Here is a 25682-nt window from a genome sequence, read left to right as displayed (position 1 = left end):
ACCCTGGCCCGGCTGAGCTGAACCTGGAGTTGATGTATCACCTGTGGCATTGACGCTACGCCTCCGCTGGCTTCCGTACAGGTACCGGCTCCCCCACCCGGGATTGGGGGCGGCTGCAGCTGCTGCTATTCTGGAGGGTGCTGGTGGGGACTCGGTATCGCTGAAAGGGTTGGAAGGCCTATCGCAGGGCCCTGCTGGACGACCATCAGTTCGCCTACCGACCTTCGTATGCATCAATATGTGAGTTGAGCATGCACCGCGAATCCCAGAGTCGCAAGGCCACCAATGGCAGAGATACAAGTAACTCGCCGAGATTAAAGGCAAGGCAGCCAAGCGCTCCAACCTGAACTGTTTTTGCTTTTTGGGCGTGCAGAGTTGCAGCGCCTCGTTTTGTTCCCTGCCTGCTGTCGTCATGTTTTCCTGCTGATTATCCGGCTGATGGCACGATCAACATGGACAGCCCAAGTTGACGCGTTGCGCCACTACTCCATTGAATCCATCGATGTTATCTTTGGCGTTATCAAACTTGAGAGCGAGGTAGGTTCACACAATCAAGTGTGACCAGACGGGACTTGAATGATACAGTAGAGCGCCAGCGGGCCAAAGTGCCGAGAGACGTTGGCGCTATCGCCGGGCTCGGATATGTACGAGTACATACATGGTAGCACAGCGCACTCGCTGGAAAGCCTCGCTGCCCCGTGGGCTTTAGCGGCTTCCGGGCCCGCGCAGTGGTGAATCGGCCCCGAGCTTTAGTGGTCGAATAGCGGGCTCTAGCGGCTGGACGAAATGCGCTCTGACGTGCTGGGGCCACTGCAGCTTTGGCCCGCCCCGCTATTCTATTTTGGCGAAGCTCGAGTCGCCTCTTCCATCCATCGCGACTGGACGCTTCCTCTCCCTTGCATAGGTAGAAACATTGTCCTCCTCACCCTCGTCCGTATCGTGCTTTTTATACCGGCTCTGATGCCTCCTCGACACTGAGCTGGTTCCCGCACAACCATCTTTTCCATCCTCCGAGTTCCGTCCTGCTTCCCTCCCCCGAACTCGTCGGCCCTCCGGATAGCTTCCCCCCGCAGCATGTCTATCCCACCACGAGGCTGCAGCTACCGCATCTCGAGCCTTGCAACCGCCCTGGTTCCCCATCGCTGAAGCATTGAGTTGAAGCCTTTCAACAACTTGCCCTGTAGCCATGCCGAAGAAGGGCTCGACACCCCCGAAGCGCCCTCTGGCGGCGGACAAGGGGAAGGGGAAGGCCAAGGCCGTTGCGGACGACGACCATGGCAGCACCAGCGCCGGCACCAGGAGCGACACGACGCCGCAGTCACAGACGACACAGGCCGGGCCGTCGACGTCCAACACGCTGCTCCAGCTGTCTAAGCGCAGGCGTGGGCTGGGGGTTGTGACGCCCAATGCCTGCACGGAATGCCGCAAGAAGCGAGCCAAGGTAAGAGAGAAAGAGAGCAGCCAAAGACAGGCAGCACACACGCCATCCATCCATTGCCATGTCGGCGTCAGCTTGGTCGCGTGTGCTCCTTGCTGCTCGCCCGCCCAATGCCCTGCTTCACGCAAAGGGTCCCGTAATCGAAATGCTAACGCGGCTTTGCATCTTGTAGTGCGACGGCCAGCAGCCTTGCGCGCGCTGCAAAACCACAAAGGACGCTGACTGCGTCTACGAAGTTCCCGTTCGCCAATCCAAAGAGACCCTGCGTACGGAAATCGAGTCCCTGCGCCTGCGCCAGCGCTCTTCCGACCAAGTCTTTGGCGCCTTGATACAGCCGCATCTGTGGGAAGAGGTGCTGGCGCGCCTTCGCGGAGGCCAGTCCGTCGACAGCATCTCCGAGTGGCTCGGGGGCGTCAATGTCACCGGGGCCGCCACGGACTCGATCTATGCGCAGCATGCTGATCCTACCCTGATGGGCCACGACTTGGCCATGGCCTATGGCGGCTCTGGAGCTCCCATTCCGACCATGTCCCTCACAATGGATCCCGGGTCGATTCCCATGGACATGGGGGGTCCGGTCAGCCCTTGGCACTTTTCGTCGCAAAGCCAGGGCGGCTCGACCCGGAGCGGCTCTCACCCGGACCTGATGAACTGGACCTCTGAGATCAGCGTTGCGCCACAGTCGCGGGTTGGCTCGTGGGCAGAGAGCATGCACACCGACCACCTCACCGACGGCATGCACCGATTCCGAGGGATCGAGCAAGTCCTGGCGCCGCTCAACGAGCCCGAAATCAAGCAGCCGGCCGGGACCTGGACCAGCATCACCAACGACTTCAACCTGGTCCAGCACCTGTTGGCCCTGTACTTTTGCTGGGAGTATCCCACCTTTGCCTCGCTCAGCAAAGAGCACTTTCTCCGCGATTTCCAGGAGGGAAGACATCGGTACTGCTCCCCAATCCTCGTCAATGCGCTGCTCGCCCTTGGCTGTCGGTTCTCCACCCAGCCCATGACCAGAGCCAACCCCAACGACCCCTACTCTTCCGGCGATCACTTCTTCAAGGAAAGCCAGAGACTCTTCAACGAGGAGACGGACCACCACTCGTTGACCACCATCCAGGCCCTGGGCATCATGTCGATCCGCGAGGCCAGCTGTGGCCGTGACTCGGAGAGCTGGTATTACGCCGGCCAGAGCATAAGGCTCGCTGTGGAGATGGGCCTGCATCGCATCCACGACGAGGACGACGAGGATGAGCTGGCTGTCCAGTCGGCCACCTTTTGGGGGGCTTTTGCCTTGGATCAGTGAGTTTCTTCTTTTCTTCTTTTTTCTTCTTCTTTTGAGTCTGGCAATCAATCACCTCTCATTTTGAACAAATAAATCTAACCTGAATCTCCCCCCTCTTCCAGTGCATGGTCTCTGGCCACGGGCTCGCTTCCCCAGTGCTCGTGCTTTCCTCACCTGCCACCCAAACCGGCCATCATCGGCGACATAGAAGCCTCGCTCTGGGTACCGTATACCGACGACGGTGAGGATCGCACGACTACCTTTGGAGTGAATAGTAAGGGCCTACATGCTGACGATGACGTATCCGAAGGCGAGCCGTTGCAACGGTCTTGCGAACAGCCATCCAATGTACGTTCAGTTTACAAGTGTTTTTGCGAGCTCAGTGAGCTTGTCCACCAGTCCCTTTATGTTCTTCATTCTCCCGGGAGGCCCCTTACCGCGCGGGACCTCTTGAATATTTACACTCAGTACCTGAACTGGTACGACCGCATCCCCGAGGTTTTGAGGCTGGGACACAACTTTACTCCGGCTGTCTTGTTTGCTCAGTAAGCAGGAAACCCTCTCCTCTCCTCTGACCCCTTTATCCGCGGCTACTTGATGCTAATGTTTTGTGACTTGTGGGGAAACAGCATGTACTACCATTTCGCCATCCTCCTCCTGTTCAGGCCCCTGATCAAGCTCCGCATCATCGGGTCCAAGGTTTCGCCGCGAGACGTTTGCTCTCAGGCTGCCGACGCGATCCAGGGCTTATTAACCTCGTATGCCCAGCTCTATACGCTCCGTAGGACGCCGTCATTTGTCCCATATTTCGTCCTGACGTCAGCCATTATGCATCTGGCCATAGGCGCTAGCATGGTCAAGAGCGACGGCTCCGAAACCAGCGAAGAGAAGATGAAGAAGGCAGCCAAAATAGACCCGCGCGTGTCCGAGGCCCTCAGCCGGGGCATTGCGGACTTGACGGAGATGGCGCCGTGCCACCACTTTGCCGAGCAAGCGCTGAACATCTTGCGATACCTGGCCAAGAAGTGGAACATTGAGGTCAATGTCGACGGCGACAAGGTGCCGCCGGAGGACCCCGACAACCTGGTGAGGCCTTACTCGAGCAGCCTCAACTTCTTTGCACCAAACGTTCAGGAGAGCGACTTTATGTGCGGCTGGGGGGCCAGCGCAGAGATGGTGGAAACGCTGCAGGCGCCCAACATCAAGAAGACGGCCGAGACGGCGGAAAACCCGCTCTTCTGGCCGTTTCCGATGCAGGGAAGGCCGCTGCTGCCTATTGGCCCGGAGCTGGAGCAGGCTGGTTTCATCAAGATTTGATGCCTCTGCTACCTTTTTTTCTTTTTTTCCTCATTTCTATTGTAGTAATACTTCGGGGTTGCGTACATATAAACGAAGCGGTGCGCCTCACGGACGCGGACTGGGTTAGGATACCATCGGGAACTTGACTTATTATGGTGTGGAGGGAATTTGGTATATAGTAAAAGGAATAAACCAATTTGTTTTTTTGTGATTACCTTTATATATGATGTGATGCTGGTCTTTTGATCAACGGTTAACGGGTCACATTGTTCATGTACCTTGGTTCGGATATTCGACCGTCCACATACAATGTATCCATACAGTAAGTAGCCTTCAAATAGCATACTCGTGTAAGCTCTAGGAAACAGTCTATCTTATCCATTATTTATTCTTCCTACTCGTACATCAGTGCCTTGTAAAACAGCACCGTGATTTTCCCCCCAAAATCACAAGCAAGATGCAGGGTAAGCAATTCCGCATTCAGCAACCCCAGCCACAGCCACAAGCACCTCCTCGGCCGTGCGCCACAAGGGGCGTTTGATGAATGGCTCGTACCTCGGCTTCCACTGAGCGTCATCTCCCGGTATCATGGGAGCTGAAATCTCAACTTGACAACAACAAACAACAAACAACCGCCAATCGCCCAACCGCCGCCTCGACATGGTGCTCGGCGACTACGAGGGAGCACAATAGGCGGGACGCGAAACATACAAACAATCAAGCGCTCGGCGTCTGCGAAGAAGAGCCCGGAGTCACAGCTACGGCGACACGCGATAGAACGTGCAAAGGACGCACTGATTCAGGACATCCAGAGACGACGAGACACGAGCAAGGCAAACAGGCGCAGCAAGCAGATGCAATGCCGGCAAATGCAACAAAACCGGCGCCCAATCGGCCGCAGCGGCGCGTAACGGCCGGCCAGATCCTGTCGATGCCGCCGAAATGGCTGGGCATGTACGACGACTTCATCACCAAGAACGCCGGCCAGGTGTCGCAGATTGAGAGCGCGCTGAGGAGCTTGACGTACATCATTCCAGGTTTGTTTCTCTCCCTCCCTCCCCCTCCCTCCCCCTCCCTCCCTCCTCTGCTCAAGACCGTACATTGAACTAACTGTTGCTGCTTCACCCCCCCCAAAAAAGGCCGCTTTCGCGATGCTGAAATCGCCTCCGAGTCGATTCACTCGGGCGTCCAGCTGCTGTCGCTCTACCACGACGGCATCCTCTCGCAGGCAGTGTCCAAGCTGCCGACGCCGCCGGTCCGGTCGGCTCATGCGCGCTACACGCGGTACTGGACGCAGAAGAGCAAGACGTACCGCAGGATAGCCATGGTGCTGCAGATGGTCGTCTACACGGAGCTGCTGTGCGAAATGAGCGCCAAGCGGCGCGGCGGCGAAAAGTCCCGGTGGAACGTCATCGTGCTGCTCGAGGCCATCAAGGCCTTTTGCCGCCTCATCCTGCTGCGCGTGACGCGGTCGCGCCCGCTCGTCACGCCGGTGCTGCCGGAGCGAGAGCCCATCCCCGAGGACGACGACGTCGACGAGGATCTGGTGACGGCCAGGAGCGAGAGCGAGCTGATGGACGAGACTTCGCCCGACGGATCCGCCGTCCTCGTCGGCGGCGGCAGCAGCAGCAGCACGCCGCCGAAGTCCGCGTACGAGAAGGAATGGACGATGCCGCGGACGGGCATGAGCTTGCCGTCGTTGCCCAACCCTGGCGATGTTGGTTCGTACCTGCTGGGGCGCGTCTTGACGGCCGACGACATCAAACCTGCCAACAAGCTCCTCAACACTCTGCAAGGAGGCGGCCAGTTTGCCGAGATGCTCCACATCCTGACGCCCTTGATCTACGCGGTGGCGCTGGCCAGGACAAAGAACAAGAAGTCGTGGACGCCGTGGCTGGTGGGCGTGGCGGTCGAATACGTCGCTCGCCAGCTCCGCCAGCGCAGCCTGCGAACCTCGGCGCTGGAGCGAGACGAATGGAACAAGAGAGGCTGGGCCATGATCTGGTGGATGATGCGCGGTGCTTTCTACGAGAACGTGACCAAGGGGGCCGTCAACGGGGTGACGAGCAGAATGCCGGGCTTCATCGGCGGAATCCTACAGGACTACGAATATCTGTGGGAGAATTACTACTTCAGCACGAGTGGCTGATCGACTGTTGTTCGAGCAAGACCATGGAGCGGTGGCGCTCATTCATCTTCTCTCTCTCTCTCTCTCTCTCTCTCTCGCTATATAACTTGTATTGGTGCTACCGAAGCACATTGCGCAACTTTGTCTCATCTTTTGGCGAGATATATATATATATATGTGATACGGTTCGATTCTGGTCTCGGAGCGAAGCGGATAGGACTGGATTGGGCTGGACCGGACTGGACTCATCTGGACTTGAGGGGGGGAAAGGCGTACAGGCTGTTATTTCTATATATGAAAAGGGAGGAAACTTGAGACAATTCTTTCTAAGCGGTTCACTTGTTGTCAGTACCAAGACACAGAAGAGGGCCGCTGTAATACAGGCACAGGCATCGTGATAACAGCATTTACAAACGAAATCTGACGCAGCCGCCGGCATTCGCGGAGATACGAGTGGAGAGGGAGATGGATGTCAACCCGGGGATTGGCTGGGGGGCCACTTTGGCAGACGCCGCGGCATCTCTGCGCTGCTTCTTTGTCTCTTCTTGTTCTTCTTTTTAAACGAGAAGCTATAGGCTGGCAAGGGTGAGGAGGAGGATACTATATATCCTGGTTGCTTTTTACGTGCTCCGGCCCCCTTGTCCCTGTCGAACGGAGATGACAGAAAAGCTTTCGGGATACCATGGAAGAAAGAATAGCCATGGGCAGCGAGCGCAAGAAGAGCTGTTTTCGTCATAGACACGAAGCGTTATCCTGGTTGGTGGTGGTATTGCATTGATGCTTGTGTTGTTGGTGTTTCTTTGAGGGGAAAAGACGAAGGGTTTTGGTCATGCTACGAGAGGTTTCCTGCTTTGTGTTTGATGCGGCGGACTGGACGGGACTGATTCTGCTCGTTTTATTTTATTCTGAAGTGTGGTTTTACTTGTGAAAGAAGGGGAATTCTTTGTATACCTGTTTGAGTCGGGGAGGCGAGACTATGTTTGTAGCTCTTTTTCTTTTCTTTTGTCAACTTGTATCATCTATCGACTATCTGTCCTATCTATCTATGGCTTGCGGAGTACGCTTTTTGCTCTATTTTATTAATTCAGGGGGCGGCGGTGCTCAAGTTGTTGTATCAAACAAACAACTGGACAAACAGACAAACAGACAAACACATGCAGGAGGATGCTGGTAACATGTGTATCAAGGAACTTCCATGATTTGACCTTGATGTGATGTGACGTGATTTTAATTCAACGTAATTTCTCTCGTCAAACTTCTTTTGCTGCTGGGTAAGCGAAGCGAGAAGCGCAATCTTTAATTTACGAACCCTTGCTTGACAGGCGAAAAAACCTCGTGGTCCGACATCACACAATTCATACGACTTATCCATCCCCTTGCTCTTTTTTTTATTTGGCATACAATGATGTGATCAATCAGTCATCAACCTTGTTTGCAGACTCTTTCTCCGCAGGCATTATTAATCGGCTGTCCACTGTGGCTTTTTCATTTCCTCATCGTATTCACAAGAAAGACTTTCAGGGTTTTTGGCTCTTCCCCTTGTTTCCACTTTGACACGTTTTCCGTGGAGAAGGGATCCGGGTCGGAGCGGGAAGTGGACCTGTTCTTCTTTCTTTTTTGATGAGTTTATGCGTTAATGGAGGATCTTGGGAAGTCATTTTCTTTGCCGAAAGACGAACGCGTGGTGTCTATAGATAGACGTGGCTTAGGTTTGTGTGATTTGGGGGTGGCAAAGGGAAGGCAGTCCTGACTAGGGGGCAGGAGGAGATGATGAAACGTGAAAGGGCATGCCACGAGGGGGTTTTTTATGTTCTAATACTAGCTAGCTGGCTGGCTTATCATAATTCGGAAAGGAATAGAATGAAGAAACAAGAGACCGGTGGTTTTCTTCTTTCGTGGCTTTGTCTTTGTAATGATGATAAGAAATGACAGGAGCTTCAGCCTGGCAGGGGTAAGCGTCGAAAAAGAACTTATGCCGGGGGGGCGAAAGAACAAGAAGAAACCATCAAGGGAAACGTGCCGGTTGGCTTCGCGACCAAAGTGGAGAGATGGGAGGGGGGGAGAAGGAGAGAAAAAAACGTGGCTTTCAAGATTGGATATCTTTGTCTGAGCTCTGCTTCTTTTCCTGGTTGTTGAAGGGGAGGGGGTGGTGGTAAGGGTGACATTGAAGGGGAACAGCCTCGCGCGGGAATAGCGAAGGATTGGATTTGCTTGGGCGATGCTACGCTTCTTGATGCGTGTAAGACGCTTGTTGGGTGCGTGTGTGCAAATCTTTGGTAGATGAGCTTCCTCTTACGAACAGTCTCGTTAACTACCTTACTGTTCGTTGATATCGTATCGCCGAGAACTCGCGACAGGATTCTCAAGAGAGAGAGCCGACTTTACTGGTGGGTGCCTCGGCTTCTCAACCTTTCAATGTTGCTGCGGAAGAGGGAAAAAAATTGGGAAGCCTAATCTATCTCCGACAGCGCGGCTGCGCCAGGGGCTTTTTTTTTTTTTTTTAGTCAGTCAGGCATGGGGGATTTTCTGGAGCTGGCTCTGGCCTCTGGGTGTTTCTTGTTTTCATTCTGGTCTGGTCTGTTTCTCCGACTGATAATGAGCCGACTCTGTAGAGCCCGTTACGAGAATTGCCATGTTGAGGCTGTGCTGGAGATGCAACCTTGGACTGTATCATGGTCCCATGCTCATATGATTGCAGTACTTTGCTTGGCGTCGAGCGTTGCTCCTTTTGAGTTGGGGAAGCTTGTCGAAGCCGAGATTTGTGCATGAGAGATGCATCACCACGGGTGCTTTTGGTAGAGTCAACATCTTCTGGGCATTGGCATTACATCATACATCAGACCAGATTTCGAAGAGAGTTTTACAGTGGTGCTCCTACTGTACGGGAATGAGATGAGCCATGACATGATGGGCAAATCTCGATTCGGCGTAGAGCCCATTACGGAGCGGGAATGGGGGAAAATGGTAATACGGAGCACTCCGTATTTTCAAGACAAGGGGGGAGTGGAAGGGGGATCCCCGTTTATGACGCGCGGGTTGTATGACAGCGCCTAGCAGCGCTTTTATCCTCCATCGTCAAATCTCACGAATGACGGAGCCTGTTTGAGCGTTTTGATGTTTCAACTACTGCCAAGTTTTTGCTCGTGATTACTGTTACCAAATACGGGCGTCACGGAGACGAGAAGGAGGTACTTGGGCTCTACTTGGAGGGACTCGCGATGATGGGCTTTTGGCTGATGTTGTTTCTGGTGCTAAAGCGAGTAGCTCCGAACTCAGCCGCAGCTCAAGTGTTTCAAGAAGGCCATCGCCATTGGATCTGCGGCAGCTTTTCACTAGAAGCGCGCGACTTAGTTCTGTGCCGATGGTTTGAAGTATTTTCAAATCTTTAGCTCAAGTCGATCATGAAGAAAGAGAAAAAGAAATTGAGAAAGGCGGAACAAGGTCAGAGAGAGAGAGAGAGTTGTGGTGTCGACGGTGCATTAGTGTGAGTGAAGATCAGAAAGGAAAGATAAAAAAAAAAATGAGATGGTGTCGATGTGCCTGGCTAATTGCTGATTCCGGCCAAGAGATCGTCGCAAAAGGTTTCAGCCGTTTGAAACACAGCTCGTGGATTGAAGAAATTTCTTTGGGGCTGGGCTCGTTTCCCTTTTCCCTTGTCCCTCTTTTGAATTGAACAATTGCAGAAAGAGGCTGAGACATTTGACTCACTCTCGTCCGCTCATCCCTGGCCGGCAAACCAAAACGGTTTCTCTCGTGCCGTGCAGTTCTGTAAGCAGCAGCAGCCCCCCCTGTCCCCCGTTGATTTCTCACGTTCCACGCAAAAGGGAAGCAAGGGGGAAAAAAGAAGGGGAAGAAGAAACCAGAGAGAAAACAGAAGGTAAGCAAGAGACGAGCCAAAGCCCGAGCGTACGGCACAGGCACAGGCACAGGCACAGGCACAGGCACAGGCACAGGCACAGGCACAGGCACAGGCGCTGATGAGATGCATATGAGCATCGACCATCTCAGTAAATGCGACCCGTCGCCTGCTTGGGCCTTGGCTAGACGCGCCTCCGCGGGTTATTGCGAGCTACTACGAGTGCTACTCCAACAGGGGGTTTGACGCTGTTCTCTTGGTTGTGTTTCCCTTTTGTATGAAATTGAGTTGGCGCAGAAATGGAGCGACAGGGGCTGCATGCTGTCATTGGTTCGCAGCGTGTTGGTGCCGTTTATTGACTGTCTTTTTTTTTTTTTCACTCTCTCGGTCCTTGTGTGTGTCGTGGCAGAGAAAGCCATGGCTATCCCTGCTGCCACACAGCTCTGATTTCCCACTCACACACACAATCACACACACACACACTCTTACTGTACACTCAGACAGCTCAAGACACCCGCGCACCCCTGAGCTAAACGAAAAAAAAGAAAAGAAGACAGAGAGAGAGAAAAGAGAGAGTAAAAAGGACACAAAAAAAAGAAAGTGTGTGTGGTAGGGGACGAGGAATCGATATCACCCTACCCGAACCAGTCACGGCCCAGCATTTTCCAGCCGTTCAGCAGGCCAAGGTTTGTTGAACTCCGTAGTAATCGCCGAAGTCAAAAGCAATTAAGCATTGACAGGCTGGTAGATTAAAATGCAAAATTACAGAGAGACATTGATTAACACCGAACGAGCTGTGTAAACGCGTATTTTTACACATGGACCAACAAGATTTCAATCCGCAGCCGCCCATGCACACTGTCTACTCCGTATAAAGTACTACCTCACGTTGCCTTTCCCATTGGTACGAGTACATGCCAGTACCTAATGTATGGCTGCATGGTTCTCCATGTACCGATACGGGTACCGCGTACTTGTGAGTACATACGATGCCATCCATGGAGAACGGGGGAGATGGGAGATGGAGAAAAAAAGCAAAAACGGAGATGGGAATTGCTGGCTTGCCACGCTAGAGAGCGCACGGATTGCTGCTATTGCTGGTAACACGGGGGCTACATCAAGAAGAAGAAGTGGGAACGGCATCGTCATTGCTCGTTTCTTTTCTTCTTTTCTATTCTGATTCCTTTTTTTCTTGGGGGGTCCCTTGTCGTGGTTTCTATTTGATCGACAGAGATTTGCGGGCGGTGAGATGGAGATGGAGGAGCACGCAAGTCCGATGGAGGTGACATCAACGGGCTGGAGATGGCGATGGGTTCATGATTGGTACGAGTAACTTGTCTTGTACGCGGCTGAGACAGAGCTGCAGCAGTATCAATGTAATGTACATGTAATCACACGTTGAGATGCATCCATGCTACCTTTACCTTCACAAGGCAGCCAGACAAAAGACAGTGAGGAAATAAACAGCCCACGGTAGCACCGACGCAAAGGTGCTTGTGCTCGCTCGCACGAATCAGGCACCGCAGCAACGCACCGCAGTCTCTCACTCTCTCTGTCTCTCTGGCTCGCTGTCTCTCGTCTCTCATCTCGTCTGTCTCACTCACTCTCTCTTTTGCGCTGACAGCCACTGACTGACTGATCCATCTTACACAGATGCCGTTCCCCTCCCCATGCCGATCCAAGACCTGCAGCAAGCTGCAAGCAGAGCAAAAAAAAGGCCCCAAATCCAAGACATTCTCACCGGGATCCGCCCATCCTTCTTCCTAGGCGGACCCGCGAGACCAACCAAGCTCTTAGTCTCAAGGCAATAAAGCCCGGTCCTACCTCACAGATTAATCAAAAAAAAAAAGCAAATCCTCTCTCTCTCTCTCTCTCTCTCTCTCTCTCTCTCTCTTCTTACCTGTACCCCCAGAGCTGCGAGCAATTTAACCCGAGTCGAGTGCTAGTGCCGGGCCTTTCGCACTTTGCCCAGACAAGCAGTAAACTTGGGGAGCAAGGACAAGCATCATCCTCACGGGGGGCACATCAGCTAAACCAGCACGGACTTGCGTCTAATGTTTTCTCCTCCCCCCCCGACGCGATCCAAGCACAAGTTACAAATCCATTCATCAGCCGGACGGATCCAGGGTGCAGTAGCACGCACACAAGAGAAGCACTTGGCCCGGAACAGGTAAGAGTGAGGGCGTGGTACCTGTATTAGCTCTGGAGTAGCGCCCTACTAGGTAGCTTGCTTTCTCTCTCGTCATTTGATGTCTGGTGTATTTTATCGTTGTTGTTGTTGTTGTTGTTTTAATTTTACCTCGTCATTTTTTTCTCTCTCTTGTCCATCGAGGCTAGCCCGGGATGCATCGTGTTGTTGTTTTTCAGCTTCTGCCAATAAACCGCCGGGGCTTGCATGGCTTCAACTCTTGCGAGGATAGAGACAAACAATTGGGCAATCAGAAATTCAAATTCCAGCTTCTTCCCCTGGCCCTTCGCTTGCCTTTTCTCGCCTCTGCCTAGCCGCTTGTCTTTTTGGTTCGTTCTCGTCTGCGTCTGCGTCTGCGTCTGCGTCTGCGTCTGCATCTGCATCTGGTTCGGCGCCTTGGTTCGCTGCCTTTCGCCTGCACTGCCTTTTTTACTTTGCATCGTCGGGTCGTCTTGTCTCCTCTGGGCCTCACCGTCTCCTCTTTTCTCCTCTGCCAACTTGCTGAGGCTGCCCGTTCCATTGGCTGTGCTGCAGTCCAGGGCCTGTACAATATACACACATATCCTGATCGTAATGCGGCCAAGCCTGCGTCTCCTCCCCCCATTCCTTCTTACATGGGCATGTACCCAGTACTGCCGCCGCATCTCTCCGCGATCGAGCCCTCGCACATGCTTCCAAACTGGAATGCTTGCTTTTGCTTTAGTAGCTGCAAATGATGCCTTACAGTACCTCTGTATGATGGTCCATTCAGCCCCCAAGCGCAAGGCCCAATCAATCAACCATTACTACTCGTACATACATACATACATACATACAGACAGGCTCACATCTTGCAGGAGAGGGTGGACAATCCACCGCTAATCCGTTCGGGGGTGTTTTTAATTTTTTTTTTTTTTTTTTTTTTTTTTTTTTTTTTTTTTTTTTTTTTTTTTTTTTTTTGATTTTTGATTGCACGCATTCTCCACGCCCAAAAAGAGACATGGATTGGCCCCGAGCAAGGCAAACTCCATGCCCTCTGAGCTGGACTGGAGCTGGGCTGGACTTGATCCATGTATGTACTCTGTACGGTTGCTTTGGACTCACTTGATCTGTTCAATCTTATGCCTGAACCGACCCCCCCAGTCTGGTCTGGTCTGGTCTGGTCTGGCCTGGTCTGCGCATCTTTTTCCTTCTTCTCCAGCTCTCGGCCTCCTTGTTTCCCGCGTCCTTTCCTTATCTCTCCATTCTCCGCCGTTCCGTCTCCATCTCGCCATCTCCTCCCCCTCTCTCATCCCGATACCGATACACGCAAAGCTCGGGGCCTTGTTCTTTCCCTTTGCCCACCCAGCACCGTATCATATCGTATCGTGCTGCTTCTAGCGGTGCCAACTGGCGCTACTTGGCTCCGTACTGGCCATCGCCTTGTTTCAGCCCGTTTATTACCTACTATATTCTATATTGCATTCGATTATTACCTATCACGGCGATTACCGCCTCTTCTGCCTAACAAGCACATGTACTACTACAATTGAAGGTAGGTAGGCATTGGTTTTATGATTTTTATTAACATGATGATTCTGTGTCTTACCTCTCCCTGCCCAAAGGCCTGAAAACCCCCCCGACACAGAAGAGAGAAGCTTAGAAGGTACCTGCTGGGTAGCACGAGTACCTCGGTCGGCGGTACCGTTTGTGCGACGCAGCACAAGACATCTACAAGCCGCTTAAGTACCTCAGCTGTACTGTACTGTACCTCTCTCTCCGCTGAGCCTACAGCGCCTATCCGCCAAGTCATCATTGCTCCAGGTCTCGATTATTGATCCATTCTAATTCAATTAGTACTATTTGCAAGCAATTCAGTCGCCAACAGCGCAAAACAGCACAGCAAAAACACCAGAGAAAAACAAAATAGCCCACGCTAGCCTCGATTCTGCTGCCGCCACTCTATTTGCTACAGCAGCCCCTCGTCGCCTCTCTGTGCCTCTCGATTTTGCTTTTATTTGATTTCCTGGGCTCGCCTAATCCTGCTACAATTTCACGGGCTGTCCCGGGCGCTGCGATTGCCCACTGAAGGCCAGCTGCAGCGCTAAACCAGGTACTAGAAGCTACTTGGGCCCTGCTAAAGCCCGCTAGCACGCTCGCGCAGCCGGAGCCTTGGCCAGCCGTTAGCACGTGTACCTGCGACAAAGTACCGGCCCCGTACTGGTTACTCCGCAGCGGTCCCCAGGCCACGGCACTACCTTGCAAAGTACCTCTGCACCAGTACTCCGTACCTGGCAGTACTTTGCGCGGCGTACTCTCGTACAGGCGCCGTTCCTTCCTTTCTTCTCTTTCCCTCCCGCAGCCACAACCGCCCGGCCTCACCTTCCCATTGCTCGCGCTCTCACACGCACATTCTTCTTCCTACTCCTCCTTATCCTTATCCTTCGCCCTGCTTTTCCTCCCTGTTCTCTCTTGTCTCTTGTCTCTTCTCGCGCACAACTCCTCGCTCTTTTTACTCTTCACTTCACTCGTTTTCTTGTGTGTTTCTATTGATTTTTGTGCTTCGGTTTTTTATTCGTTTTGATTTTGATTTTGATTTTGATTTTGCTTCCTCGTTCGCTTCTCCCAATTCGTCCAATTTCCTGGTTGCGCCTTCGAACCAAAAACCAAACAAACAAACCGCCATTCCGCTTTGCTCGAACCCAGAAAATCAACGCAACGCAGCGCAACAGCCGCCATTCGCTTACCATCTATTTGCTGCGACAACAAGAGACAAGGAGAAGAAGAATAGAACAAGACCAAAAAAGGAACAAGAGGAGGATCAACACCATTCCCAGCTCACCGGGGCCGTCAGATGTGAGGCGCTCTCTCAATGGACCCAACTCTGCAGTCTCACCAGCTCCACCAGCTGGGCCAGCCTCAGTCTCAAATGGTGTCTCAGTTTCAGCAGCCACATCTGCAGCAGCAGCTCCAGCAGCAGTTGCAACAGCAGCAACAGCAGCAGCAGCTCGACTCGGCCACTCCTCAGGATGTCCTCGTCGAGGCGCGCAAGAACCTGCAGGTCCTGATCGACTCGGGTCTGTCCAAGGACCTGCTTCACCAATGGGTTGACGACGATACCTTTTCTCTCCAGCTTTCCTTCCCCGGCCAGGCACCGCCATCCGCATCTACATCTACTCCTCCGGCCTCTACCGCCACTCCCATCCCCTCGCCGCTGCTCTCTCACCCCGTCTCTGTCTCGCCCTCGCATCACCTGCAGTCTCCTCAGGCTTCGGCTCTCGCTCCTCAGAACCAGGCTCCTACGCCCGTCTCCGCCGCCGTCCACAGCTCTCCCGTCGCGTCTCTGTCGGCTTCATCCGCCGCCACCTCTCCCATTCCCGTCTCCAGCTCCGGCACCATCGCCAGCTCGACGTCTCCCGTCAACGGCGCACCTCCTTCCATCGCAATAATCAAAACAGAGCCCTCCTCCTTCGCCGACGATGTGTCGAGGGCCTGGGCCGCAGCGGCCGTGCTGCCGCAAGCCCCCAGTTCCATGCCCGGAGCCCCCCAGGCCCAGGCATCGCGGGCGGCTGCGGCGGGCGGCATCGTCAAGTCTGATGCCTCGACCTTCATCTCGCCACCGATGCCGTATCTCCACCACCGTCCTCGCATCTCCGTCTCTTCAACCAGCTCCGGATCCTCTGGCCATGCTTCTGTGTGGTCGGTCAACTCTGCACGGTCATCCATGTCCTGGGCATCGGCTTCGTCTTCGCGCACCCAAGCGTCGCTTCCCATGACTCCCGCCGCTTCTTCCTCAGCCAACAAGACCAACATCTACTGGTGTACCTCGTGCGAGACCAGCTTCAAGCGAAAGTATGACTGGAAGCGTCACGAGGATGAGTTTCACGAGCGTTGGAGAAAGTATCCCTGTCCCGAGCCAGGCTGCAACCGCAGTTTCTGGGGCTCCAACTCGTTCAACCAGCACCACAAGCAGTGCCACGGCTGCAAGACGTGTCCCCACGCAGAAAAGGTGGTCAAGTTCCTCCGCAAGCGCAAGTACTGGGCCTGTGGTTTCTGCTCTGCCCTTCACCCTGCGCGCGAGCGTCACGTCGAGCACGTGGCCCGGCATTTCGAGTCTGGCCTGGGCAAGGCCGAGTGGATGCACTCGAGGGTCATCTACGGCCTCCTGCATCAGCCACTCATCCACGGGGCCTGGGAAGCTCTCGTGACGGCCAAGCAAGCTGAATTTGGCGGACGTCGTCCTCAGTTCAGTTGGCACCCGAGCAAGACGGGACGTGCTCAGGGCTTCCTGGAGAAGGAGAACCCCGGCCAGCTCCAAGACTTGCTCGAGTTCTTCTCTGGCGACGAGGGCGAGGCTCAATGGATCGTCAGCGTGGCCTTTGACCTCTCCGATATGGCCTTTGCAAGCGCTCAACCCCCGGCTGCGGCTCCCTCACCACAGCCGCAGTTTGCACCCAACATGATGGCTCCTCCTTCCGGCTTCCCGCAGCAGCAGCAGCAGCAGCAGCAGCAGGATGGGCGCATGTCCTTTGCGGCATTGCCGTCCCAAGCACCGCAGCAGATGCTTGCGTCTCCCGCCTCTGTCACTTCGAACCCCTTTGGCACCTCTCCTTACCGAGCCTCGGCGGCTTTTGTCCCGTCCCAGGCGTTTCCCTCCTCGGTGCAGCAGCACTCACCCAATCTATCAACACCTTCTCCCATGACCTCTCAACTCGACAAGCGGGAGCTGCCCCCTATTCCGGGCCATGCCCCGTCGTTGGCGGACGGCATGATGGACTTTGAATATTCTCCCGCCCCCGTCATCTTTGAAGACTGGGAGAGCATTGCGAGCTCAACCTTTCTCGACACATCGGCACACCATCAGCAGCAGCAGCCCAGTCAGGGTGCTGACTGGGGGATATCCCAGTTTTACGGCAATCCGAATGTGAATTAATGAAAGCGGAACCAATCGAAAAAAGAAGAAACAAAAAAACAATCAACTCGAGAAACCCCGACACTCTTTTACTACTGTTACAGCCCTATTGGCATCGAGTCTTTATGTTGACGTTACATCAAGCTATTTTCCTTAATCTCACCTGCGCGGCATCTCTTTTTTACCCCATGTATTATCAGCAAACCAGCGCTACACAACGAACGTTTTTCCTATCAGGTCTTTTTTTTTTGTCTCTGTCATATCATATCTATTCAACGGGCATGGAATATCTGAGGGCAGCAACAAACACTAATGCTTTGCATATCGTTGCTTCCCCGATTAATAATGATAGCCCCCCTACTTTTTTCTTCCTACGAAAAAAAGTATGGGCACCTATCTATCCGCCCCCCCTGATTTCAGTCAAACTATCTCACTCTATACCTGTCTATCTTTTCCCTTAATTTCCCTTATTGTTTTGTCCTATATATACATCTTATCGTGGAATCCACTCAAGAAAGGAGTCGGGAGGTAATCTATCGAGCCGGGTTAATGGTCCTGTCATTGTCGTTATTTGAAGCAAGCTTTGGATGGCTAGTTTCGTGTTCTATTTGTCTTTTGGATGCTCGAAATCATATGCGCCGCGGATGAAAAAAGGGAGGATTTGGATTTGCTGTTTTTTTGTGTTTGTTCCTAGCAGTTTAATCGGCCATGTACACAGGTATGAGGGTAGGGGATGGAATCTGCAATAGGACTGGGTATGTAGCTGAGTGCAGCGGAATAGACGGTTAAAATGATGATTATATTGGTTGAGACTCTTTTTTTTTTCCTTTGTGCCATTTACAGACTTGGTGATTTGATTGTTGTAGTGGCTGTTTGCTGGTTTAATTTTAGATTTGGTAGAGTGAAGGTGCCTGCCTTGACTTTTTTTCCGTATACCTCCACCCCGCCACCCTTTGATTCTTCGATCCGTTCAACCCTTTTACCCACGAAACCCTTTTCTGAACCATTTCTTCTTTTTGAATAACCTAAAAATTCAAAGATGCGGCTTGCAAATTTGAACGTCCGTATCGCTCAAAAGTATGAGGCGTTGTTGCGTTCGCTAATGATAGCTTCCTAGGTTCAGCTTTCGACCACGCCGTTCCAAGATCGATCGAAAAGTTCTGTCCGTTTCCCATGAAACACGATGGAAGGCAAATGATTCACTACGACTTGCCTTGTTCCAGCATGGTGCTGTGCTAAATATACCCAAAATTAAAGCCAGACGGATGTTTGGTTCAGTTTTCGGTTGGTGTTCAGCGTTCGTCGAGTGTGCAAATGGGTGTTTCTGGGATAATATTGGATTTGTTCAGAGCGATGGCTTTGTTTTTTTCTCCCAGTGAATTGCGGAAGTCGAGATGTTTAGCAAGATGTGGGAGGTGGTGACGGTGTTCGAATCACGGATGGACGCTGTCGACAAAGATTTGCGTCGCGGCGAAAGAGTGACTGCTGTCTGTTTGGCACCTCTCGGAGAGTGTATAAAATGGTATGTCCTCTGGGAAAAGGTTGGAAATTCGAATCACCATCACTCTTCATCGCAATCACAATCTTGAGCAATAGTACCTACCTGCTCGACTACACATCCACCAGAGCATTGACACCTATTCAGCTACACCCAGCGGATACACTGACACCTATTCAACTACGATCCAGCTGAGACTCTAATACCTACTCAACTACACATCCAACCGATAGACTGACGCCAGACACCACAGTTCCCAACCTCTACAGTATTCTCCATCCAAAATGGGTAGCGGACCTTCCAAGGAGAGCTCCAAGAAGCACTCCAAGCATTCTTCTTCCCGACACGGCTCTTCGTCCAAGCATCACTCTTCGTCCAGGCACGGCTCTTCGTCCAAGCATGGATCTTCATCCAAGCACCACTATTCGTCTAAGCACGGCTCCTCATCCAAGTCCAAATGCTGCAAAGGCAGTAAATGCAGGGATTCGCCACAGGATGCGCAACGGAAGGCCGTGCAAGCTCTACGATTCGACCTTTTGAAAAACTTGTCCGATCAAGAATTTGCCCTCGAGAACCACCCTGCCTGGCAAACGCTGACCAAGGATCAACAGGTCAAGTGCCAACAGCTACAGGCAAGCTTCCACACTGTCACTGACGAACAGTTAAGCAAGTGGGTTGAGGAGTGGCAGCGCGATGTTCCCGAGAATATGGACTATGGATACAACGTCGAAGAGGATTCGCTTTACCCCCAAGAAGAACAGTCTTCTGAGAATCTTCTTGGTATTTTCCAGAATGAGCGCAACAATGCAAAATATAAGGACATGCGTGAACGTGGTGTCGAGATTGATCACGAAGCGCTTGAGAACCTGCCTTCTCGGCCCAATACTCCCCCTGTTCCGGGCATGACCCCTGAGGATTACGCTGAGGTTCGAGAGCGTCTTCGAAATGTTGCCGGCGAGCCTTCTACTTTGAGGCACTCTTCTTCTAGGCCGTCTGGTGCTGGACACTCGTCTTCAAAGCATTCTTCTTCGAAGCACCACTCTTCGTCTAGGCACTCCTCTTCCAAGCATTCTTCCTCAAAGCATGGCTCTTCTTCAAAGCATGACTCTTCCTCGAAGCATGGCTCTTCCTCGAAGCATGGCTCTTCTTCAAGGCACGAGTCTTCTTCAAAGCATGGCTCTTCTTCAAGGCATGGCACTTCTTCCTCTTCGAAGCATTCTGGATCCAGGTCTGACAAGAGCAGCTCTCACGGCCACAGGGGCTCGTCTTCTCGCCACTGACGCTGAGTAGGACTAGGAGGACCCTGGCGGCTGGTTTGCTGATTGGAATTGATGGCTTTTGGCTGTTGTTTTTCTTTCTTTCCTTTTGTTTGTTGGTCTGCCCTTGATTTACTTCTACACAACTGCCTCTCCCCAATCTCCTGTTTGCATTTAATCTACACCTACCCATTTACCTCACCCCATCCCCTCGTTTGCTTGTTTGTTTTGGCTGGTCGTTCGTTAAGCAGTTATCGCAACGGAGTCGGAGTGATTAGTTGGACAATGGCATCTGGAATGCCTAGGAAAATGGAGATGGATTCTGGACGTTCTTTTGGGAAATGATGCAATTGACTTGCTTAAGGTATAGAGATTGATAAATACATGTTTTGTTATTTTGGTAAAAATGATGGACTTGTTTGCTGAGTAATTGCCTGCCCTAGGTGTTGTTTGATTTTCGACTCTCGAGGAAGGTACCGCTGCATGTGACGTGACTGTTGACTTCCACTCTTATCCCATCCTACCTTACGCGAGCGCACATTTTCCTTCCTCCAATCTCAACTGCTGTAAAACTCGCTTCTATTGTTGCCAGCCCAATCTGAATCAACATTCTATCAACATTCCTATATTCGTTTTGCCCCGGCTCCCCTCGCCTCGTCTTCTCCTTTACACATGTCGATTTTCGCCAGTTCCTCCTTCGTCTTTGTCAGTCCGGACGCCTCACTGAGCCATTCAATCGGTAGTAGCGACGGGCGGTGTGTACAAAGGGCAGGGAAAGCATCCAGGGTATGCTTTCAGAGCATACCCTGGATGAGTACGAAACAGCCAATCGAGACTCGATCAAGGCCAGAAAGCCAGCTGAAGGGGCCCAATGGGAGCAAGACGCAAAAGATGTCGCCAAGGTGAATAAGAAGGCAATGGAAATTTCGATGCAGATGCTGAACGACTAGGTCATTTCTGGAGAGCATGCCAAATCGTGCGTTCAAAGATTCGATGATTCACTGAATTCTGCAATTCACATCGCTTAAAGATGTCGCCAAGGTGAATAAGAAGGCAATGGAAATTTCGACACAGACTCTGAATGGCTTGGTCATTTCTGGAGAGCATGCATTTCGCTGCGTTCTTCATCGGCTTAAACCACCACCACGTTCTGGCAAGAATATCAAACAGGCAGCTTGGTGGTGGATAGAAGGCGGAATTCATGAACAAAGTTGGAGGAGCCACGTTCCCGAAGCCCTTTTCCCCCGCGACGAACTGATGCTGGCCTAGACGCGGCGAAGGGCACCGGAGAGCATGCTCAATCACTTAAATCACCACCACATTCTGGCGATGATGTCGAACAGGCAGCATGGCGGTGGATAGAAGGCGGAATTCATGAACAAAGAGGCAGCAAGGCGGTGGATAGAAGGCGGAATTCGTGAACAAAGTAGTTTTCTAAAAACCAGGGAATTTGAAAAAGCGAAAGAGAGAGAGATGAAAAGGAGGAGGGAGTGGAGCAGAGAGGATGAGAAAAGAGAAGGAGTTATTAGGGGCAGAAATAGAGGAATTTGTCGACGCTTTGTTGCTTTTCTGCCAAACAACCATCTTCTCCTCGCTTCCATCTTCTCAGTCCTCTCGGCCGACTTGTTACCTAACTTCCCAGTCGAATCTTGTCAAATACCTTTCTCACCCACTCTCAGCTATTTCTATCGATTGATTTTACCAGTCCAGCCAGTTCAGCGCGTGAATTATTCGCACTGTCGCATAAACCAGGCCTGCTCTCCCCCTCCATGGTATCACCCATTGCAAATCACCAACTCCCAAACACCAAAAATCACACTATTTGCAGATGCTAGGTCCCAAAAAGCCCCCAAACTCCGCCCTTTATCATTGGCTAACAATGCTGTCGCCAGAACCGAATGCCATCTCCCCGCCTTGGAAACATCACCGCGTGTCTCTTCAAGTACTCGAAACAACTTGAATTTCATATCCGATCAACACCTCGGTGTTTGTACCGTCCCATCCACGGGTGCCCGCGGCACTGAGCATGAATCTGCTCGTAGGGTCGACGTACAGACTCGAAATGACACCCGCTCTGGGGGGTCCGGGGATGATGAGGAATGGAACGGTTGAGTGCTTGAAAGCGCGAGACTCGCGCAGATCATACAGCCTGAGAATGTCGTGTGATGCGCTAAACACAGAGAGGTCTTGTCAGCCTTGAACAAATGCGAGAACGAACCGCGGAGAAGACCATCGCTCCTCGCTTGAGCATACTCTCCTTTTCCTTCTCTTCCTCTTTGTTTACCTTTCCCCCCTTCCCCTACGCCATCGTCCGCGCATTTCTTTTGTTTCTTCCATTTGCTTCTCAGAATCGCCTCGTCTTTCTTTTGCAAGTCCCACATTCCCTTTCTTCACAATCTCCCCTCATTGTTACCAACAAACGCGAAATTGCATCGACTTACCAGACTAGATGTCGCCCGTTGGCCATGGGCTTGATTGCACTCACGGCACCGCTCCCCGCTGGAAATCGAAGCACTCTCTCAGGCTGCCATCCCCTCCTTGCTTTGGCAATGTCAAACTCCTCCACTGTCCCATTACGTCTGCCCGCATAAATCTTGTTGCCGTCGGGGCTCCAGCAAGCGCTCATGCACCAAGGAGGCACGCCGACGCGATTGGGAATCCTGGCTACTGCGCTGGGCACTCGCCGATCCCAGACGCGAATCGTCCCATCAATGGCTGACGACAAGAAGGTTGTCTGTGATACCTGTGTGGCATCGTGTTGAGTCGGAGGTGGCTGTGAGCTGACAATCATTGGAGAGTGCGGTCTCTTGATGCCATGTGGCTCCGACGTGTCAGCTGCAGACTGGCTCTCCATTGACTGGTCTTGCTGCAGAGTCTGGCTCGATTCCTCCGCCTTGACTGTATCAGTATCCGTCGCCATCTCTGTCTGTTCTGTTACCCCCGAGAGTGTCGAGACTTGGGTATCTCCGAGGCCTAGAGCTGAAGTAGAAGCCTCAACCGATGTTTGAGCTGGGGTTGGCTCTGGATTCGGGTGATCAACGTCCATGGCATCGTCTTCTGGTCCTGATTGCTTGGGCTCTTTGTCCGCCTCTGTGGCAGCCATGCTGCTCATTGCCTTGTCGGCTGAGTGGTCCATCCCTGTTTCGTGTCCTGCTTCCATGTTCATGCCACCGCCAAACTCATCGTCGTCCTGCCCAAAGGGCTGCTCTCCCGCCGTCTCACCGAACAGACTTCCGGCGTCACTTCCACCAAAAAGACTCTCGTGAGCGGGCGAGGCTGCGTCGGCAGCGTCATTCTCCCCCCTCATTGCGACTGTGATCGATCGATCCTGTCCATTGGGGCTCCCGCCATTCGCATTTTCCGCAAAACTGGAGCTGGCCATCGGTGCCCCGTTGTTGGTAGATATGGTACTTGAAGGCAGAGGCTCGTCAGCGTCTGCTGGAATCGGGGCGCCGCTCGCGGGCCGCAGCTCAATCGAAGAGATTTGTCCGCCACTACCGTCAAAGCTTCGCTTGATATGCCCTGTATCGAGATCCCAGTCGAAGATGTTCTTGTCCCACGCTCCGCTGAGCACGCTTCTCTCGTCGGGCGCCAAGGTCAGCACGCTGACAGCGTTAGTGTGCTTCTGAAGACATGCTATCCTCTTGCCCTCATCGTGACGGACGCTCTGCAGGTTGATTGCGCCGGACTCGAGGCCAGACAGAAGCCAGAGAGCTTCGGAATGGACGGCCAGCGAGTAGACAGAGGACAAGACATGCTCCTGCTCGTTGCGCCCCGGCACGGCTGGCTCCTCGTTGGGCCAGTACGACATGAGGATGCCTGCTTTTGTGACGGAGTCGACAAACGGGTGTCTCTGCGCGACGGTCAAGGCCAGCTTGCCATTGATGGTGCCTGGGCCGTCGTATTTGCGGATGTAGCCGTCGGCACCGCCCGTGATCCAGTACCGCAGATCTGGCGTGATGGCCATGGCATTGATGCTCGTCGACATGGGCGCTGCCATTGTGGGAACAATGTCGTACAGACGCGCGCTGTAGACCTCGGAACGGATCTTGGGCCTCCACGTTCGGTAGAGAGACGGCAGCTGGTCGAGCTGGGGCGTGTCGGACTTCCTCCTAGGCGACTCGGGCTGCTTGTCGCGGACTCTGCTGTCGCCGTCAGCGGTTTCGCCCTCGCCGGCGACGACGACGGTGTTTTCGTCGTCGCCATTGTCATCTTCTCCCGCCGCCTCTTCGTCGTTGTTGCCATCGCCTTCGCCATCGGCTTCACCCTCTCCCTCTCCCTCTCCCTCACCATCACCATCGGCTTCAACTTCACCTTCGCCGTCACCATCTCCGTCGCCATCTCCGTCGCCGTCAGCGTCAGCATCAGCATCAGCATCAGCATCAGCTTCACCATCGCCATCACCATCTTCCTCTCTATCGCCCTCGTCAGCGTCCTCCATCACTTCATCGGGCTCGTTGTCTCGATCCGAGGTCGGCGAGCTGGCTCGTGACTGGTCTTCCTCGTCCATCTTCGTCGTCGCGTCGGCGCTGGTCGGTTCAAAGAGGAGGCAAAACACAAGCAAACTACAGTCACTCGTGGAAGAAGACAAAGAGCGACAAGGAAGCAAAGAATGAGGGCGCGCAACGCAGCCGAACTTCCAATTGAGGAGCAGAGATGGTCGGTTTGCTCTGGCCCGGGGGAGAAGCAAGCTACGTAATTGATGACTAAGGCGGGAAGCTTTGCTTTGCTGCGTCCATTTTACTGAGCGGCTGGAAGCCTCGCAACTTCAACTTTAGCTTGGCCCTGAGGCTTGCAGATGTTGCCAGGGTTGCAGACTGAAAGTACTGATCTGCTGTAAGATTTTACTATTTTCTATTTTCAATTTTCACCAATAACAGGCCTTTCCTTCATCTCATTCCTCTCTTTTATCTACTTCATCTTTTTTATCTCTTTTCTCACAGCATGTTGTCGACAGCTAGGGAACGTACCTTCGAACAGGGCTAGGGGGTACCAAACGCAACACAAGAAATCAAGCTCGTCCGACAGCTATGAGGATCACGGCGCGAGAACAGGCTACGGAATCATTTGGTCAACAAGCTGCGGCCTCGTTCCTCAGGAAATGAAACAAGGCCGTCGTCACAGCTAGGGTTATTTCATCACAAATAACATATCTTCATTCTTCTTATTAAAACACCATACCATTTCAAACAAAACGAATCTGAGGTTAGTAATTCGCCCATTTACCAAAATACAAGAATTCTGCTACATAACACAACATTAGCAACCCCTATGTTAGCAATTTGGGTAATTGTTCTGCCATCACTTGCTAATAATTCGTCTAATACAGCTAGCTACCCCTGGGAACCCAGCACTGGGTCGCGATATTGCACCCTACAGAGGAGATAGTATCCTGGGCCTGATAATGACTATACTGACTCCCAACGTCAATGTTAGCCTCAAAGCCGCAGTTTCAGACCTCGTCAAGGAAATGCAGCAATGTTTCTCTTTTATCTCTTTGAACCAACTGCCAGGTCTTCACAAGATCAGTCAACCAACCCGTGCAATCTCAGCATAAAACAAAGCTAATACCTAGCATTGTGCCTCGCACTCCCGATAGATTGCCTCGTAGCTGGTAGCGCCTCTGCTGCGACTGCGACTGCGACCTTGCAAGGCTCTGGTGGGGTCAGAGCTTTCAATGTTTCCAGGGCCGTTTGCTTCAGTGCAGACGGGGACAACTAAAGCCTCAGCAGTAATTAGGACTGACAGCTGTTATTAGCTGTCGGCGGCTGGCTAGGTAAGGGGGCCGATGAGATTGATTGACATTGATTGATTGATTGATATTGACCTGGGCTGTGTATTCATAGGCCTACTAGACTACCTTCAAG

General features: G+C 52.7%; 5 protein-coding genes across 5 annotated transcripts; 4 read left to right on the top strand and 1 right to left on the bottom strand.

Annotated features, from left to right (window-relative positions):
* Positions 1 to 1186: 1186 nt before the first annotated feature.
* Positions 1187 to 4037, top strand: Triagg1_6415 (transcriptional regulator family: Fungal Specific TF; the record flags this gene model as incomplete). Its single annotated transcript, XM_062901037.1, has 5 exons — positions 1187 to 1441; positions 1611 to 2737; positions 2843 to 3068; positions 3120 to 3265; positions 3350 to 4037. The coding sequence occupies 5 exons, from the start codon at positions 1187 to 1189 to the stop codon at positions 4035 to 4037; spliced, it is 2442 nt and encodes an 813-aa protein (XP_062754668.1).
* A 526-nt stretch (positions 4038 to 4563) lies between these two features.
* On the top strand, positions 4564 to 6168 carry Triagg1_6414 (uncharacterized protein; the record flags this gene model as incomplete). The annotated part of the gene is made up of 2 exons (XM_062901036.1): positions 4564 to 5056; positions 5159 to 6168. 2 exons carry the CDS (start codon positions 4564 to 4566, stop codon positions 6166 to 6168), a joined length of 1503 nt encoding a protein of 500 aa, XP_062754667.1.
* An 8853-nt stretch (positions 6169 to 15021) lies between these two features.
* Positions 15022 to 17082, top strand: Triagg1_6413 (uncharacterized protein; the record flags this gene model as incomplete). The annotated part of the gene is made up of 1 exon (XM_062901035.1): positions 15022 to 17082. One exon carries the CDS (start codon positions 15022 to 15024, stop codon positions 17080 to 17082), a length of 2061 nt encoding a protein of 686 aa, XP_062754666.1.
* Positions 17083 to 18843: 1761 nt separating this feature from the next.
* On the top strand, positions 18844 to 19839 carry Triagg1_6412 (uncharacterized protein; the record flags this gene model as incomplete). The annotated part of the gene is made up of 1 exon (XM_062901034.1): positions 18844 to 19839. The coding sequence occupies one exon, from the start codon at positions 18844 to 18846 to the stop codon at positions 19837 to 19839; it is 996 nt and encodes a 331-aa protein (XP_062754665.1).
* Positions 19840 to 21753: 1914 nt separating this feature from the next.
* Triagg1_6411 (uncharacterized protein) lies at positions 21754 to 24325 on the bottom strand (the record flags this gene model as incomplete). Its single annotated transcript, XM_062901033.1, has 2 exons — positions 21754 to 21985; positions 22257 to 24325. 2 exons carry the CDS (start codon positions 24323 to 24325, stop codon positions 21754 to 21756), a joined length of 2301 nt encoding a protein of 766 aa, XP_062754664.1.
* Between the last annotated feature and the right edge of the window lie 1357 nt (positions 24326 to 25682).

Source organism: Trichoderma aggressivum, assembly GCF_033847375.1.
Source record: "Trichoderma aggressivum f. europaeum strain CBS 100526 chromosome Unknown scaffold_025, whole genome shotgun sequence".
Classification (NCBI taxonomy): domain Eukaryota; kingdom Fungi; phylum Ascomycota; class Sordariomycetes; order Hypocreales; family Hypocreaceae; genus Trichoderma; species Trichoderma aggressivum.
The sequence above is the reverse complement of the archived record's forward strand: the minus strand, read 5'-3'. Positions and strand labels throughout refer to the sequence as shown.